Genomic DNA, 18,058 nt, shown 5'->3' on the forward strand with positions numbered 1-18,058 from the left:
CACTGTGCGAGAGGAGGAGCCTGGGAAGTAGGAGCCACACCCCATGACCAGACCCAGCAGCATCTCAAACCCTGCCTAGCCCTGCAAGCTGGAGCCTGAAGCCATGCTGAGGCTGAGTTCATTGGGGAGGCCTCCATCCCATGATTTAGGAAGACCATGGAGGGAGAGATCCCCAAAAGGAAAGAATATAGGCCATCAGTTCACAAAGGGAATTTCTAGTGTCCATAGATGTGGACATCTAGCTGGCTTACATGTCTCCATAGCTGGCTGATATCCCACTGCGTTCTTTTTGTACCTTGGTGTCCTCTTACCTAACCATTTCTTGAGAGTTCCTTAGTCATACACTCCCACAGATGTATTGCTTTTCCAGGAAAGCCCTGATTTTAAACACTTTTTTTTAGTACACTTGCCAGACTCCCATGTTCTACTTTTCATTTGAAAATATGATGCATCTGATTTAGTATCCTATTTGGTCAATTCGTTTTCTCTCCTTCACCGACTGCCTCATGCTTAAAAAAAAAAAAAAAAAAAAGAAAGAAAGGAAAAGAGAAAAAGGTGTCTAATATATATTCTTTAAAAACATTTTGAGAAATGAATCTTTATTTTAAAGTCCTTTTTTTTCATGGTCGCCTGGGCGCCTCAGTCAGTTGAGCATCTGACTATTGGACTGAGCTCAGGTCCTGATCTCAGGGTCATGAGTTTGAGTCCTGCTTTGGGCATAGAGCCTACTTTTTTTTTTTTTTTTTTTTTTTTTTTTTTTTTTTTTTTTTTTTTTGCATAGAGCCTACTTAAGAAAAAAGAAAATCCTTCTTTCTACTTCTAGCCCAGTGTCTGGCACCCAGTAGATACTCCAAACATGATTTTTTAAATGTTTAACATTACATTTGTATGACTTATTTTTAACTGGAAATAAGTACATTTTGAACCTCTTCATCAATTTCCCCCACCCCCATCTCTGGCAACCACCAGTCTCTTCTGTGCATCTATGAGCTTCAGTTTTGGGGTTTGTATTAAGTTCCACATATAAGTGAGATCATACATATGGTATTTGTTTCTCTTTATCTGACTTATTTCACTTAACATAATGCTGTCAGGTTCCATCTGTTTTCCCAAACAGCAAGATTTCATTCATTTTTATGGCTGAACAATATTCCATTTATGTATATGCCACATTTTCATTATCCATTCATTGGTGGGTGGTTTTTCATACCTTGGCTGTTTTAAGTAATGCTGCAGTGAATGGAGGGGTACGTGTATCTTTGTGAATTAGCGTTTTCATTCTCTCCAGGGAAGTATCCAGAAGTGGAATTGCTAGATCATATGGTAGTTTTATTCTTAATTTTTTTGAGGACCCTCCTACTGTTTTCCAGAGTAGCTGTACCAGTTTGCATTCCCACCAACAGCTCACAAGGGTTCCTTTCTCTCTACATCCTCACCAATATTTGTTATTTCTTCTGTTTTTGATTCTAGCCATCTTGACAGGTACTGTATCTCATTGTAGTTTTGATTGGCATTTCCCTGATGATAAGTGATGCTGAACACCTTTTCACATGTTTGTTGGCCATTTGAATGTCTTTGGGAAAATGTCTAATAAGGTCCTATGCCCAGTTGTTCATTGGATTGTTTGAGTTTTTTGCTATTGAGTTGTATGAGGTTGTTTTTTTGTTTGGTTTTTTGTTTTGTTTTGTTTTGTTTTGTTTTTTATATTAACTCCTTAATCAGATAGATGATTTGCAAGTATCTTCCCCCATTCAGTAGGTTGCCTTTTTTGCTTTGTTGATGGTTTCCTTGACTGTGCAGAAGCTTCTTAGTTTAATGTAGTTCCACTTGTTCATTTTTGCTTTGGGTGCTTTTGATTTTGGTGTCAAATCCAGAAAATCACTGCCAAAACCAAAGTCAGTGTCATAGGATTATTGAAATCAAAATTGGAAGATGAGTACTAAGAATCCTGCATATGCCACATCCTAAGGACCTTCTTCTGTGTTCCTGAGGCATATGCTGTGTTGGGCGTTGCCCAACTCACGCATACCCATCACCAATAGTCTCCCTTGGGTTGTACTGTGTCACTCTGTACGCTGGCGTCAGACCTCGAAACGCTAATCTTGTCAAATCAGGCTCCTCTTGCAAAGAATGTGCACCCTTGCTGCCTTCCATCCACTTTTTTACCTTGGTGTATACCTAGATTTGGTGTAGCTGAGCCATATGACAATGTAAGATTATTGCTATGGTGTGAACACTTTTCCTAGTTCCCAAACCTTGCTTGGTGTAGTATACACAACATTTTAAAAAGTTAGAGTCTCTTTCTTCAACGTGTTTCATACTGTTTATTGATGTCAACAGAGAAAATATTTCCAGGCTCTTAGTAACTCTGAAGGCAGTTTTCCTATTTAACTAAAGGCATGTAAATACCTTTAAAACTACTGACGCCCAGTACTTGGCATGTGAGGTATGAGTTGCTAGAGAAACAAAGCAGTGTCATTGCTATGTATGAAAGAAGTCGGAAGTCTATACTTACTAACGCCCTGTGCCAGGGGCTTCTGTTTCAAAAAGAAACAATCCACATAGTTGAAACGATTTATTGAGACTTACAGCTAGGCTCCCTAAATTCTTCAGTGGTGATCCCGGGGACCCTCCTGTGTCAGACCTGTAGGCCCCTGTCCTAGTAGACTCCCTTAGAGCCGGTGAACTGTCTGAGCCCAAGATGTAAGGCCTGTGTTGGACTAAAAGGAATCCACCCCCTCCAGCACTGAATGTGATTCAGACTGCAGGAAATCTATCTGCGTCCCAAATCTATTTGTGGAGAGGCCCTGGTGGCCAGACTTGAAAGGACGTGAGAAACCTTGTCCCCAGAACACATCAGCGGAGAGATGGCATGGTTTTCCCAGAGTTCCCTGGGAGAAGGGACATCAAGGCAGCTCGGGTGCCAAGGCAGGCTGATGGAGCCACCTGCCCTGCCCTCCACAAGCCTGCCACTGCCTCGGCCCCCTCAGAGCTTTGCATGGCCGGGTGCGCCCTCAACACCCTGATTGCCCACCGCAGGGGTGGGAAGCAGGGTCCTTCCTCTCTTCACTACGCCCTGGGAGAACCTGCACGTTTCCTCCCAATTTGTCTATGCCTCTCTCCATTGCTCTTGCTGATCTGTGTTTCAGGTGACAAATTTGCAGGGGCCCACACAGAGTCAGAGAGGACAGCTCTGAATTTAAACCACTCAAGATGTTTTCAGAGTTTAAACAAACAAAAGCATCTGAAATCTTTTTCTGTGGGACTTCACAGGGTTGGTTCCTCCCTTCCCTTTCTCCATTTCTTGAAATCTAAAAAAAATTGGAGAGGAGAAAAAAAAATGCAGTAGCCAAACAAAACCCAAAACAACAAGTGCCCTTGTCCCAGTAGCTGAGCCCACAGGGCCTTTCCTTGGCTCCTCTGAAAGTGGGAGGGAGTGTAGGACTGTCTCGAACATTGTCTGGAGGCTTTGCCATCGTGTAACCATTCTTTTTTTTTTTTTTTTTAAGATTTTATTTATTCATGAGAGACACAGAGCAAGAGAGAGGAGCAGAGACACAGGCAGAGGGAGAAGCAGGCTCCATGCAGGGAGCCCGATGCGAGACTCGTCCCAGGACGCCCTGGGCGAAGGCAGGCTCTAAACTGCTAAGCCACCCAGGGATCCCTCGTGTAACCGTTCTGACGCCAGTGGGAGTGTAGGGCCCAAGGGAGACCTGCTTTTGCTCTCAGCCTATTTAAAGAAAACAGTGTAAACTTAGAAAACAACCTACTCTTCCGAAGCCCCTGTGGCTTGTCGCATGAACCAACAAGACCAAAAAAAAAAAAAAAAAAAAAATGTACTGTGTGTCCTGTCTTACGGAGACAAAACCAGGGGACTGAGGCTGGCTTCTTGACTGGGAGTGCAGGGCCGTGAGCCACCCATTGGCTACAAAACAAAGGGCCACGTTGTGCCTATAAATAGGAGTGAGGCGGGGTGATTAATGAGATAGCAATTGAGTCATCACTGTGATCAGCAGGACTGCGAAGAATGTGGCCAGGGATCTTTGGTTTAAAACACAAAAACCCCCCAAACCCTGCGGTCTGCAGTCGTGCCCCGGCTCTGACACTTTCCGTTGTGGGGGGAAACACGTGCTGAGCCTGGGCCCGCGCTCCGCCTCGATCTGTCCGCATCCATTACTCACCCTTTCACACATTCTCATTCTCTGAGCGCTGGCACTTCCTTCCATTGTTCGGAAGTTTATTAATAACCGATATAACAATGAGGATGCCAGCTCTCTGACCTCTCCCCACGGAGGGGTGATCTGATCGGCCGCAGCCAGCTGTATTATGGCCGTGGCTGTGTTTGGCTCAAAACACGCTGCCTCGCGCTGGGAGCGATCGCATTGTTTTGGGGGTTGTTTGGGCTTTAAAAATGTAAGCCCAGACTTCAGTCTTTCTCCTTTCTTTCTTGCTCTCACTCCATCTCCTCCCTGGTGTGTCTCTCTCTAGCCTCTTAGAGATCCCTGTTACCAGCCCCACCCCCTCTCCTTTTGGGTCTAGGGATGAGCAGGATTCCAGGGGCTTTAATCTTGGTCATAAGCTCAGTGCTTTGCAGGCGGGCACAGCCCTGCAGGCTCAACCAGGGGACAGGGCCTCCTCCGGGCAGTGTTCATACTGGACTGTGTAACCAGTGAGGGCTGAGAAATCTCCTTCTGTGGAATGGCTATTTCTGGGCTTGCTTGAGTGGGTTGTGCCGGAGTCAAAACTAAGAACAGGGGGAACAGTTGCCCCTCTCTGATCTCATATGGGGGGGAGCCCAATTAAGTCATTTACAGTGATCTGTTTCTGCTAAAGGGATAGCTCTACCGGGACGCCTGGGTGGCTCAGCGGTTGGGCATCTGCCTTTGGCTCAGGGCATGATCCTGGAATCTTGGGATCAAGTCCCACATCGGGCTCCCTGCATGGAGCCTGCTTCTCCCTCTGCCTATGTCTCTGCCTCTCTCTAATGAATGAATAAATAAATAAAATCTTAAAAAAAAAAAAAAAAAAAGGAATAGCTCTACCTAGTAAGGAGAACCAGAACAGAGTAACCATGTACAACCTAAGTGACCTCCTCTCCAATGATGAAATTTTAAACATTGAAAAATAAATAAATACCACTGTTGAATTCTTGTAGGCATCGCTCTCTTCCCATCTCGGCTAGCCCTCTTGTTTTTTGTTTCTTTTTTTAGATTTATTTATTTATTCATGAGAGACACAGAGAGGCAGAGACACAGGCAGAGGGAGAAGCAGGCTCCTTGCAGGGAGCCTGATGTGGGACTCGATCCCGGATCCCAAGATCATGACCTGAGCGGAAGGCAGATGCTCAACTGCTGAGCCACCCAGGGATCCCATCAGCTAACCCTCTTTATTCACGAGAGACACAGAGAGGGAGGCAGAGACATAGGCAGAGAGAGAAGCCAGCTCCCTCAGGGAAGCCTAATACAGGGCTCGATCCCAGGACCCTGCCATCACGACCTGAGCCAAAGGCAGACAGTCAACCAGTGAGCCATCCAGACACCCCTTAGCTAACCCTCTTGATACTACAATGGAATTAAGAGTCTGGGAGCTAGAAGGATAAAGCCTCCTCATTCCACAGTAAATGAAAGGGAATCCATATGAGTTGCTCAAAAATGGTAGTTTCAACTAGAGATTGTACTTTGTATTTTTACTAGACGCTGCTGCTAATTTTTGTAACCGACTGTTCATCCTCTGCCCCCAGTGATATTTGTCCTCTTCATCCATCGGCAAAAGCGCCAACTGAGCAATGAAGCAGCCACACTGGAGAGCTCCTGCAGAGACCCCTCCCCACTCTCGGGGGTGCTGCTTTTGCACAGAGCCTCCACTTCACCACTCTTTCAAGTGAACCATCTAATTTTTATAATTTCTGAGCCTGATGAGAAGTCGTCCAGGCATGCATTTTTCATGTTAAGAATCGCATTTAATTCTCGGAGACGGTCTCCCGAGATCACACGTTTATCTCAAAATCTACAATGTGACATTATTTCGCAGGGTCTCTTAGGACATCTTTTATGTAAGGAACTTATAATTGAGGATTTGTAAGGGAAATAAATGTCTCTTCATCATAACAAAGAGTTCAAACTTTTCCCTCCTGTTTACTCCTGAGGCGTCTGCCAGAACTTTTCCTTACAGCTTTTGCAGATCTGCTGGGAATATGCTGCTGCTGGTGGGCTTTTTTGGGTTTTTTTGTTGTTGTTGTTTTTCCCTGAAGGCTGAAACAGATTGTCATTTCCTTCCCTTACTTTTAGGACAACAGATTTCTTTCTTCTTTGGGGATACTGTTTGTTTCAAATTTCCCCTCTTTTCAAAGAGGAAAGCACCCCTTCTGTCTTCTGAGATCAGTGAGCTAGTCACCAGTGTTCCATCTGTGTAAAAACAGATGAGCCACAGTTCCTGACAACATTCTCTTCATAGGATGCGTACTCATATCCGGTGCTGCCGAGGGTCTTTGGAAAAATTGGCACAAATTCTCCATCACAGCTGAATGAGGAGCTCTTCCCATGTGTTTGCCGGCTGGAGGGGCCCTGGTGTCCCCCCGCCACCTCGCCCACCCACATCCTGCCCCAGGCACCCGGCTGCCCACGGGGTAAAGTCTGGAGTTTCCCAGCCTGGAAATAAGAGGCTTTTTCCCCAGAGGCAGCCCAGCAGGTTTTCAGTACATCTCTACCAGTAACACCTACAGCTCCGGTACCGTAGGATCCGTAGTTCTTTCAAAAGATGTCCAGATGCGTGCTGAAAGGGACTTTCTGACCTTGAGCACATTGGTCAGAAACTCTGGCTTGTGGCCTAATGGGTCAGGAAAGGTCTGCTCTGAGGTCAGGTTTTTTTTCTCCTCTTCCCCCACCTAAATTAATCGCAAAATTATCAGTGACCTATTTCTAGAAAACCCTTCAGATTCCAGATTGACACATAATAATAAAATCGCCCAAGACGAAAGATTTTATTTTCAAACCTGGCATCAGGCAAACAGATGGTTCCTAAGCAAGCAGCAGGAGGGTTTCCTAGAGCGTGAATCTGACCACGCTCTGCTTCCTGGCGGTAAAACGCCCAGAGCACCTCCACTCATCAGAGGAGAGGTGACCATCAAGGTGACCCTCAGGTGGGGGCTCCCTCTTGTATGCTGCTCCCTCTTTGTGCAGGTCACACTGCTCATCTCCTGCCTCTTCCTGGTAGGCAGCTTTGCACCCACCCCACCCCGCCAGGCTCTCTGAGGGCGAGGCCCAGGTCTGGTCACCTGTCTGTTCCACCCCACCTGGCTCACAGAGGCTCTGTTGGCTCATCTGAAGGACCCCTCGGCTCCTCCTCCTCCTTCCTTCCCCCTGCATCATAATCCACGCAGGCCGTGGACAGAGAGTCGAGGCATGAAAGGCAGACACGATCGCACACCGCGTGGTTTTTCACTCTGGCAACCCACCGGCGACCCAGACAAGACAAAGTTCCTGCTCCCGTCGTGCCCTTTCCGTTCTGGGTGCGGGACAGACCACACAGAGCCGCCCCACTGGAATCCCAGCTCTGCCTCCCTGAGTCCCAGTGACCTCTTCTGTGAAAACGAGGGTAATGTTTTCGTGAAGACTACGTGAACTGGGACGTGGGCAGCTCCTATCAGGAGTCTAGGAAAACTCACTTCCCCTGTTTCCTCCCAAGCATCCTGAGGGCACAGGGCTGTGGCCATGTGAGCCTTCCACCTGCTTCCTTGTGTCTTGCTTGCCCACTCACTAGTCTTCCTCTTTTACTTCATGGGTTCCCTGGAATTGGGGTGCCAACCCCCCATAAAGGCCAGGCACACTGTTGAGTACAAAAAACTTCGGCTTCCCATGCATGTAGCATTCACCAGGTTCTGACTCTCTTTGGGCATCTCTGAGGCGTGACGTCATGAGTTCCCCCAGCTTCTGAGGAAGTCCTGTTTTCATTCCTGTACTTGAGGGGAGGGATCAGAGGCCAGGAGAGGTGGTGTCCTGTTGCCAAATCCCTGCAGCTAGTGCGTCCCAGAGCCGGGACACAAGCCCAGACCTGCTGACTCTAAACCACTGGTTTGTAGACTTCTGCCTCAGGAGGCTGTGAGCCAGCATGTTTTCCCAAGAACATTCACCCCACTCCTCCTGTAAACATGGTGCTGCGTAAAACTTTGAAAGACAACTGAGTATTAATGAATTACTTATATCTTTCCAAAATGCTCACATCAGCCCTGTTTTCCCTTTGGCTCCTGCTCGGATTCATCATGTGTAGACAGTCCTTTCCAAACAGCACTTGGCTACTGTTTTGTCAAGTATAAATTTTGAAGTCTTGCTCCTCTGATCCAGCAGAGAGGTTCCATCCATCTTCCTGCTTCATTAATCCCAAAGACAGCCCAGATGAACCTCTTTTTAAAAAAATTTTTGAACCTCTTTTTTTTAGCATCCAAACTTACACACACGTGCTTTGGTCTGTTGATAAGGTGGAGAGGTTAAATCTTTTCAGCCCTGGTTGATAATTAGACATTTCCTTCCAGCTTGAGGCAAACTACCCCAGTAACTGGGGGTAGGACCAGAGTTAGTAGGGTGCTTGTCTTTTCTGGAAGTGGGGATGGTACAGAGGAGGGAAACTTACACTGTATGTAACACTTGTAACGTTAACAGCAAGGGTTGCCAGAGGCAAGAAGGAGCTACCTAAGTAAGCTGTTTATTAATTAATACATCCTCCAGATTTGGGAGCATCTTGGAGGTTGGTTAATTGGTCTTTTTCCATATAGGGACATCATGGCTCCAAGAGTTGTGACCCAAGGTCTTATACTGATCAATAGCACATATATCACAGAAAGTCAGGTCCCTTCCCTGTCCATCACTGTTCCTCTCAGAGGTAGCAGATTTACAACTTTTTCGATTTCCAAGAGACTGAACTTACAACCCCACAGTGGTCTTGCACATGCCAAGGCATGCATGTGTTCAAGTAACCAGAAATGGATAAACCAGAGCAACGGTGAACTTCTATACCTTTCACCAAGTCCACGTACTGATGTGAAATGATTTCTCCATCCCGAATCATTTCTTATTCACGGATCTTTAGTTCGTAAGACTCCTGTTAACTTGAGGCCCTTCCCTGATTGAGTTTCTTCCTGGAGTCATTCTTTGTCACTTCAGGGTAACCGTGAAACAGTGTCTCCTGATTCTAGGCCCTCTTGCTGGCCTCCCTTGTATGTGTCTGCCACGATGGTCCAGGGATCCCAAGCACACCTGCAGGGGCTGTAGGAAGCCACCTTGACATTCTCATGATACCCCTGGGGCTCATTCTCCTGATGCCCCTGAGCTTCTCTCTGTGGAACTGGTAGCAGAGCACTGCTGCTGGGCACTCGGTCACCTCTTCTGTGGCCACCATGTTTGCCTGATTGCAAGTAATGGCCCCCCAGCCTCAGAACCCTTCCCCCAGTGCCCTGGATTTCCTTTCCAAAGGAAAGGAAATCAAAAGCACTGGGGAACCTCTTTTCAAATGGATAAACAGGTGAATGCAGAGCCGCCCTAAGCTTGAGGAAGGGGGGGGGGGGGCAGCCAGAACCCCTGAATCTCTGTGACCTTGATCCAACCCTCATGCACAGCAGCTCCAAAAGAATAATTGCAAACTCAGGCATTCAAGAAACAGTTTGAAAATACTGCCTTTGTACACTGAATTGCAGAGTGAGGTCTTTTCTTGAGCAGCAAGGAGGAGGTAGTATCAATGGTCTCTTTCTTTCCAATTCTGCTGTGTGTGTGTGTTTCACTCCTATTAAATCTACAGTGGATCTTGACCATTTACCTATTCCAGGCACAGTGATAAGTGTTGTATCTCATTTAGCCTTCACAGCATTTTAAGGAGGACAGATCATGTGCCCAAAGTCACACAACTAACTAGTGGGTGGTGTAGAGTTCATCAAAACCAGACTGTTTTGCCTCTACTCACCATCCAGTTACTGCTAAAAACAAAAACAAAAAAAAACAAAAACAAAAACAAAAAATCTGCATGGCCAGGCCAACTCAGGTACTTTGTAAAAATTTAACTTGGTACCCGGCACTACATTCCTCATGAGGCAATTTCCAGAATAAAGGTATGAACTGGAGCCAGCCAGTATTCGTGGTTTCAGATGCAGAAAGGGCCTCTTAAGCCATCCCACTCTGTCTTATGTGGGTTTGGTAGTTAGACTAATTATTATAAATAATAATAATTTAAGTAGCACTAATGAACCTTATAATTCAGCACTAAACCTTTGTGCTTTGCCTCCCAGACTTGAATGTTCTTGTGATATCTGCCATTCTGGAACATAGTGAATCCTTAGGCTCAATAAATCATCATTTTCTATTGAGAGGTTAGGCAGGGATGAAAGGGAGAGCAATAGATTTTTCACTTGAGCTACAAATCCTTTAATCTTCCTTCTCAGGTCCAGTTTTCTCCAGGCCTGTTTTTTAGATCTAAAGTCTGACTTCTTCCCCACATTATGTTACATCATTATTAATGCTTTAGATTAGGACAGAGAGAACCCCATTATGTGTTCCTGTGTCTTCCATTTTGATGGATGACTGTGGCTAAGAGAACCTGATGCAAAGTGATTGAGCCGTGGGACCTCAGATGGGTGTAAACTAGAGATAGTTGAGGGGTGATAGGCACAGGGTAACTGACCTACAGAAGTAGGAAATCTGAGCCACATGGGAAGGGGAGCCAGTGATGTGTTGCATGACTATAACACCATCCGGGCTTAATGTCTGACAACCATGAGGTCACGGGAGCCTTAGTAAGAGTCAAGCTTTTATTTGAGTTTGCTATTGAATTTGGAATCCTGCAACTGAGCTTGACAAAATCTGGGGAAGAGCTACAAAAATTAGTAAAAGTTTGGAAGGCAGGTTTTATAACACATAGGTACTCATGGGTACTAGATTTCTTTACCAAGATGAGCTATGGCTTAACTGTAGCATCCAAGTGTATGAGTGATGACATTTTATGTGTTTGTTCAAGGTAATATTTATTAGCTATTGCAGAGGCATGAAGATGGTATGTTCCTGCAGTGGTACATACTCTCTATTTCAAGCTAAGATGGGCTGGGGGAGAAAAAGTAAAAAGCCCACGTTGGAGTCAAAATGTGCTTACCCATTGAGACTTTATTGAGTATTAGGGTTCTAGAAGCCTAATTGCATGGCAAGAGACTGTTCAAAGACTGAAGGAGAAGAATAGTGTATTTAGGGGGATGGTTTGAGTATAACAGAGGTTTTTGATGCAAAAGCACAGAAGACTTTCTAGCCTTAGGATTCTGGGATGGCTTCATTATCATCAGAAGAGACAAAATACTTGAGGCTGGCAGTTCTTTTTTTTTTTTTAAAAAAAGATTATTTATTCATTAGAGACACAGAGAGAGAGGCAGAGACCTAGGCAGAGGGAGAAGCAGGCTCCCTGAGGTGAGCCTGATGCAGGACTCCATCCCAGGACTCTGGAATCACAACCTGAGCTAAAGGCAGTTGCTCAACCACTCACCCACCCTGGGTCTGGCAGTTCTGATTGCATTGTTCTCATCTGGCATGTGATCACTGAATTGTCCCAAGATGTTTCATACAGAAATACAGTTCCCACTGGAATTTTTCCTGAGATTGCAACAATTCTCTTGTTTAATTCCTGGAGAATGGACATCTGTACAATGTCAGGCTTCCAATCCATGACCATGGTATACCTCTCTATTTTTTTTTTAGGGTTTTAATGTTTCTCAGTAGGATATTAGAGTTTTCACTGTAGAGATCTTACACATCTTTCACTAGCAATATCCCCAGGTATTTGATGGTGGTTGTTGCTGTTGTAAGTGGCATCATCATCTGAACCCCTTGAATGCACACCCGGTAATACCCATCCATGTCCATGGGCATGAGAAGCAAAGTAATAATCAGCTTCTCCTTTCCTATGGCATCAGTGGCCTTGTCAGAACCTATCAAGATAAAAATGTGTAATAGCTTCACTGCTGGAAACCCACTTCAGGATCCAAACACTGCAGCCCGGAAAGTGTTCTTTTAGTCCAATCTAAATTCCTCCAGTTGGCATTCTAGCTTATTTTCCTTTTGTATTTGGTTCACAGCTTGCCTTCCACCAAGATTTCATATCTAGCAGTCTGCTGCTTGAATCATCATGCAGATATTTCCACCCTGACTGGTAAAATATGTATAACTTTCATCAGGAGGATATTTGCTCATGATACAATATGAAGTTAAAAATATATATAATGAAAATCAAATTTTATTTTTAAAATATATGTGCTTAGATAAAAAGGTCAAGAGAAAATACATAGCAATGGTTATCTCTAGGGGACTTATGTGTGGACTATTTTTCTACATGTCTCCATTTTCAAAATTTTTATGACAAGCCTGCATCATCTTTGAAGTAAGCCAAAAATGAGCATTCTTAAGTGGAAAAAAGAAAGTTAAAACTATGTATTCAAATGACTGACTTGAATTTTACTTTCCCCTTCATTGTGTAAAGCCTATTTCAATGTCCTAGTGAAATCAAAACAGGTATGCCACATAACTTCAGATAATCAAGAAAGAGAAACTTCTTTTTTGGGCATGTAAATTTTCCTGCCAGTCCTCCAAGTAGCTATAAATTCCACTAGGTGCCAAGAATTCGCTCCTTGCGCCTGGGCCCCTGCAGCACCTGCTTTGTGTCTCCCTCCCCGGATTCCTGGGTAGGTCCCACCTCCAAGTGTGGGCTCCAGTGAGGCTGTCAGAGGCCCAGATATATGTCTCCCATCTGTTTCTCCAGTAACCCCACTGTTTATTGACAGGTTCTCAGGAATCTGATAGCTCTCAATCGGCCAAGAAAGATATGCTGGCTGCCTTGAAATCCAGGCAGGAAGCTCTGGAGGAAACGCTCCGCCAGCGACTGGAAGAACTGAAGAAACTCTGTCTTCGAGAAGCTGTAAGCAGTTCACATTTCACTTACGCACGCGCGTGTATGTGTGTGTGTGTGTATGTGTGGTTCTCTGTCTCTTTTTTTTTTTTTAAGATTTTATTTATTTATTCATGAGAGACACGGAGAGAGAGGCAGAGACCTAGGGAGAGGGAGAAGCAGACTCCCTGCACAGAGCCTGATGCAGGACTCCATCCCAGGACCCTGGGTTCATGCCCTGAGCCAAAGGCAGATGCTCAATCACTGAGCCACCCAGGTGCCCTTTGCCCTCTGTCACCACATATTTATGAAAAGCAAAGGTGGGCTTACACAGAGAGCATAAGCAAGAGACAGGACCTCTCCTGAAGCGCAGATGGGGGAGACTCCAACCCCTCTGGCGTGCCTTGTCGTTAACAGCAGTGAACCATAATGAAACATAAGGACAGCAGTTAGAGTGGCTCCACCCAAATCCTCAAAGGGACCCCACTGGAGACCAAATGACAAGTAGTAATGGCAGTCCCTTCTGTGTGCGTCATGCACCATAGGTGATAAAGTGTCTCTCCCTGTAGGATTACCTCCTTGGATATACTGGCTTGCCACCATCTTCCTAAAATTGGAGCCTGATTTTATTATCATGGTGGCTTTTGTTTCTCTTGAGGATATTTCCCGTTGGTCTTGGGGCATCCTATGTGGAAGCTTCAGTGGGGATCTTCAAGGAAACCAAGGTTTTGCTTGATATTTAATCCCCTTCACAACTCATAATCTGGTGTGTCTTCCCCCTTTTTAGTTTTTATTTTTTTAAAGATTTTTATTTATTTATTCATGACAGACACAGAGAGAGAGAGAGAGAGAGAGGCAGAGACACAGACAGAGGGAGAAGCAGGCTCCATGCAGGGAGCCCGATGTGGGACCCTATCCCGGGTTTCCAGGACACACCCTGGGCTGAAGGGGGCACTAAACCGCTGAGCCACGGGGGCTGCCCATCCCCCCCCCACTTTTTAAAATGAAGTCACAGCCTACTGGTCTTTTAAATTTTATGTAAAGCAAGTCTTCCTCAAGCCTCTGTATAGGCTAGTCTCATGTTTCCTTGGGATTCAGATGCTGTGGCCCATCACTGTCTGCAGTTGCTGGAACGTCACTTCTTACTTTCTCCTGTTCATCCGGTGACTGTTAGCATGTTCGAACAGTTGATTTTCTTAACGCAACACACATGACCTGCGTGGGTGGTGTACGCACATGGATGCGGTGGGCTGGGAGCCCTCTGTGCCCTGCATTACCGAGAGCTCTGTTGGTAAACAGTTCAGAATGGGAAGCAAAAGAGGTTCTGGGGCCGAGTTGAGGAGTGGATTACCCTATCCCCCACCCCTCCCTTCTCCCTCCCCCCCCCATGCCCCCAGGGCTTGCCCCAGGAAGAATGAAACAAGGGGCTATAGAATGAGATCGCATTACATTTCAACTCGGCTTAATTAGGCTCTGGGTTGATTTAAACCGGAGCCTGCCGCAAAGCAGACCCACATGGGCACAAATCCGCTGCAAAGCTTGGGAAAGCAGCTGGCCTGGCCAGGGGATGTGCTCTGTGGTACTCCTACCATTAGCAGCCTTTTCGTGAAGAATATGCTGAAAGCATTGAAAAAATATGGGCTTGGGTGTCTGCATTTAATAATTTGTAAAGCCTGGTTTTGTTGTTCACAAAGGAAACATCCCTAAACCCAGCAGGGACTCAGCATCAGAAAATTGGAGAAACATGTCAGGGCAAGGTTAGCATGCATTATCAAGGTCTCCCCGTCTCTCTCAAAATAAAAGCAAAATAAGGAAAACAAAGCTCCCACTTCTTGGAGTGTCGGCACCAGAAAACCGAGCTTGAGTGGAAGAAGTAGCCTCTCTCAGGGAAGTGGGCCCGGGGGGCTGCGGATTGCTTCTGTGCTTGCTCAGCCAGGCGCAAGAGAACTTTCTCGGTGACTGTTCTGCTCTTTCTCTGGGGCACCCATGCCGTGCACCCTCTGCTCAGTATCAAGAAGTGCTGTTTGTGGGCGGGAATGGGGGGGAATGGGGCGGAATGGGGCGGCCCGACTGCAGCAGAGGGAGCTGAGCCGCAGCAGAGTGTGAGCAAGGTGGGAGCAGAAGGCGGCAGGCACCTGAGAGCTCTGGTTACCTGTGAAATCAGATGAAATATGGGGAATCCAGGCTGGACTCAAATACCTTCAAGCCGATGATGAAAAATCCGTAGGCTCATTTTTTTAAATGTAGTTTGTTTCAAAACCACAGACACTTTAGAGTTACAAGTCAGTGGTCGTGTGGACGGACGTGTGGACAGACGTGCGGCGCCCTCCTATAGGTTCGGAGCAGACAGGAGAGGCCTGACAATATAAAATCCTCAGTGTGCAGTGTTACTGATAGACCAGCTTTTAGGGGCGTGGATAAAAGTCTTACAGAATAAGCACGTAACTACTTTGGAGACATTTGAACCAGGTTTTATTAAAAACCGGGAAGAAAATTGCAGAGTGTTTCATCCTCCAGAGTTGGCCGTTAGGTCCTGAAATGCGTACACTAGGGAGGAAAACAAGCCCAAGAGTTCATTTCCTGGTGGCCTGAACACAGAAGGAAAGAGGCCCAGGAGAATGAGGCGTGGGTGTGCTTGCGCGTGCCAGTTGCACTTGTGCACACGCGCTCTCTCTCACACACACACCACACATGTGCATATATCCATACCCAATGCGTGCATGCACACACACCAGTGCATACACGTTACATACTCAATGCATGCATCCATCTTAGTGCACACACACTCCATTGTGCACACATAGCATGGGGAAAGGCCAGATCCTTCCTCATTTTTTGTTGTTTTTTTTTTAAAGATTGTATTTATTTATTCATGAGAGACAGAGACAGAGAGAGAGACAGAGACAGGCAGAAGGAGAAGCAGGCTCCATGCAGGGGGCTCAATGTGGGACTCAATCCTGGGACTCCAGGATCACACCCTGGGCCAAAGGGAGGTGCTCAACCTCTGAGCTACCCAGGCGTCCTCAGATCCTTCCTCCTATTAGAAGGGGAGTGAACATTAGGAGTCTACGTCTGGGCTTTCTCACCCACCAGACACTCGTACTGGGCTGCGTTCTGACCAGACTTCAGTGTCTGCCAGGATCGGAGTCACTGCAGTGATCCATCAACAAAATTCACTGTCATTATATTCACACAATTAGATTTCGGAGAGCTGAAAATACGCAACATTTTTTAATGGCCCTGTCAATAAAATGGATTATATTTTCAGTTTCTACTGAAACTGTGTGATTTGTATACATGTAATATTTTTTAAGCTCAGCCTGCCCCTAGTCTGAGCGGACGAATTATTTATATTCAATTTCTAATTTATATAATTTGCACCTTTCTTGGCTTTGCTGTTTAGATACCATTCCTCCTAAGAACACTCACTTGAAGGGCATTTTAAACTGAGATATTTGCGAGGGACTATCTGATGCAGTGAAAAGAGCACAGAAACTGTGAAGACCAGAGATGTCATGTTGGCTCTGCCCCTTCCTGGCTGTGTGGCCCCACCTGGCACATAGCAGGCACAGGGGATCACTGGGGATGTTAACCAATGAGTGAGACTTGGGTTCTATGATGAAAGCCAATAATTTTATTCACCCAAAAGAAATTCACTTTGGGAGAAATTTCGAAGCATATCTGTTCCCGTAAAGAAAGGACTGCTCTCATACTGTTTTAGAGAAATGTGGGGCGCCTGGGTGGCTCAGTCAGTTAAGTGTCTACCTTTGGCTCAGGTTATGATTCCAGGGTCCTGGGAAATGTACATTAGGCTCCTTGCTCTGTAGAGAGCCTGCTTCTCCCTCTGCCTCTGCCTCTTCCTCCATCTCTCATGAATAAATAAATAAGATCTTTAAAAAAGAGAGAAGTGAAATTGCATTTCAGGAACACTGAGGCGTGTTGCTAAAGGTGATGATTTCAAACCTGTGCATTGCATCTGTGCTTTGAAGCGCCTGCATGGGCACGCATGCGTCCCAGAAACCTGATCTCTGTCCTCATGCTGTTGCACACATGCAGGAGCTGACAGGCAAACTGCCCGTTGAATATCCCTTGGATCCAGGGGAGGAACCACCCATTGTTCGAAGAAGAATTGGGACAGCCTTCAAGCTGGATGAACAGAAAATCCTGCCCAAAGGAGAGGTGTGTCCTGTGTGCTGTTGTTGGATTCTCTCACATTAGCCATATTTCTCCCATATGTTGGGGCTTCCAGGGTTTTCTGTAACAGTTGTCTTCATTCTACTCGATGCCAAACACCATTTCCCTTTCCTCCCCAGGATCCTCCCTTCTACCTTTTAAGTTGGCTGGTCAGCCAGCATGGGGCTCCCCTTGGTAGGATGCATTAGCTCGAGTTCGTAAGCATCTGGATTTCCATGGAAGTTGCTTGTCTAACACGATTGGCCTGTCACAAGGGGCTGCGTTAAGCTTGGGAGAACATCCCAACGACACTCCTGTGTACCTATCTTTTTAATGGCTTCCCAGCTCTCTGTTACTTAGAGCCCAGCATGACGTGGAAGAAAACAGACAAAGGAGAAAGAAAACTCAGGCCATGCCAGCAGGTGCAGGGATGCCGCAGGCTGGGGGAAAGACAGCAGGGCCTGCCCTCAGTGGCCTTCCCTTCACCTTGCTGCTAAAATTGCTGCCAGAGGAAGAGCGAGCTGCTGGGCCTTCCTGAGGTCATCTGTCTGCATTTGGAGGAGCCCCTGAAGCCTTGCTCATTTATCCTCTTTGACACTAAATGTTGGTGGGGGATGGGGTGGAGACAGGCTCCCCACCCCCAGCCCCCTCACTGCCTCTGTTTCTCCTGGGAACGCACTTGGCTTCCCTGTCCACACAGCAGGCGGCCATCTGGACAGCCAGGCCCTCCGGCGGCCTGGTGCCTGTCTGGCTAGGGAGCGAGCCATGGTCCTGGGCTCCCACGCCAGGTCAGGTCGCGGGCCAGGGCTCTCTAAGCGCCGGGAACAGCTGCTCGTGGCAGTTAGGCCTCACAGACCAGCCTTTGTCCTTGGTGGCTTGTTTGTTTCCCGACCCCGGGCGGGAATCCATCTCCGTGTCCTTCTCCCTCTGGAGAACGAGTGCAGCCAGCGATCGAAGGACCTGGAAGGAGTTTATCATCTCC

At 46.5% G+C, this 18,058-nt stretch overlaps 1 protein-coding gene across 13 annotated transcripts in view; it reads left to right on the forward strand.

Annotated features, from left to right (window-relative positions):
* FRMD4A (FERM domain containing 4A) overlaps window positions 1–18,058 on the forward strand; it is a 736,083-nt gene that overhangs the window by 685,250 nt on the left and 32,775 nt on the right. For all 13 annotated transcript variants that reach the window (XM_038530061.1, XM_038530064.1, XM_038530066.1 and 10 more), the window contains 2 exons: window positions 12,800–12,933; window positions 16,960–17,082. In XM_038530061.1, the coding sequence (XP_038385989.1) occupies window positions 12,800–12,933; window positions 16,960–17,082 (257 nt within the window). The remainder of the gene's footprint in view (window positions 1–12,799; window positions 12,934–16,959; window positions 17,083–18,058) is intronic.

Source organism: Canis lupus, chromosome 2 (genome assembly GCF_011100685.1).
Source record: "Canis lupus familiaris isolate Mischka breed German Shepherd chromosome 2, alternate assembly UU_Cfam_GSD_1.0, whole genome shotgun sequence".
NCBI classification, from domain to species: Eukaryota; Metazoa; Chordata; class Mammalia; order Carnivora; family Canidae; genus Canis; species Canis lupus.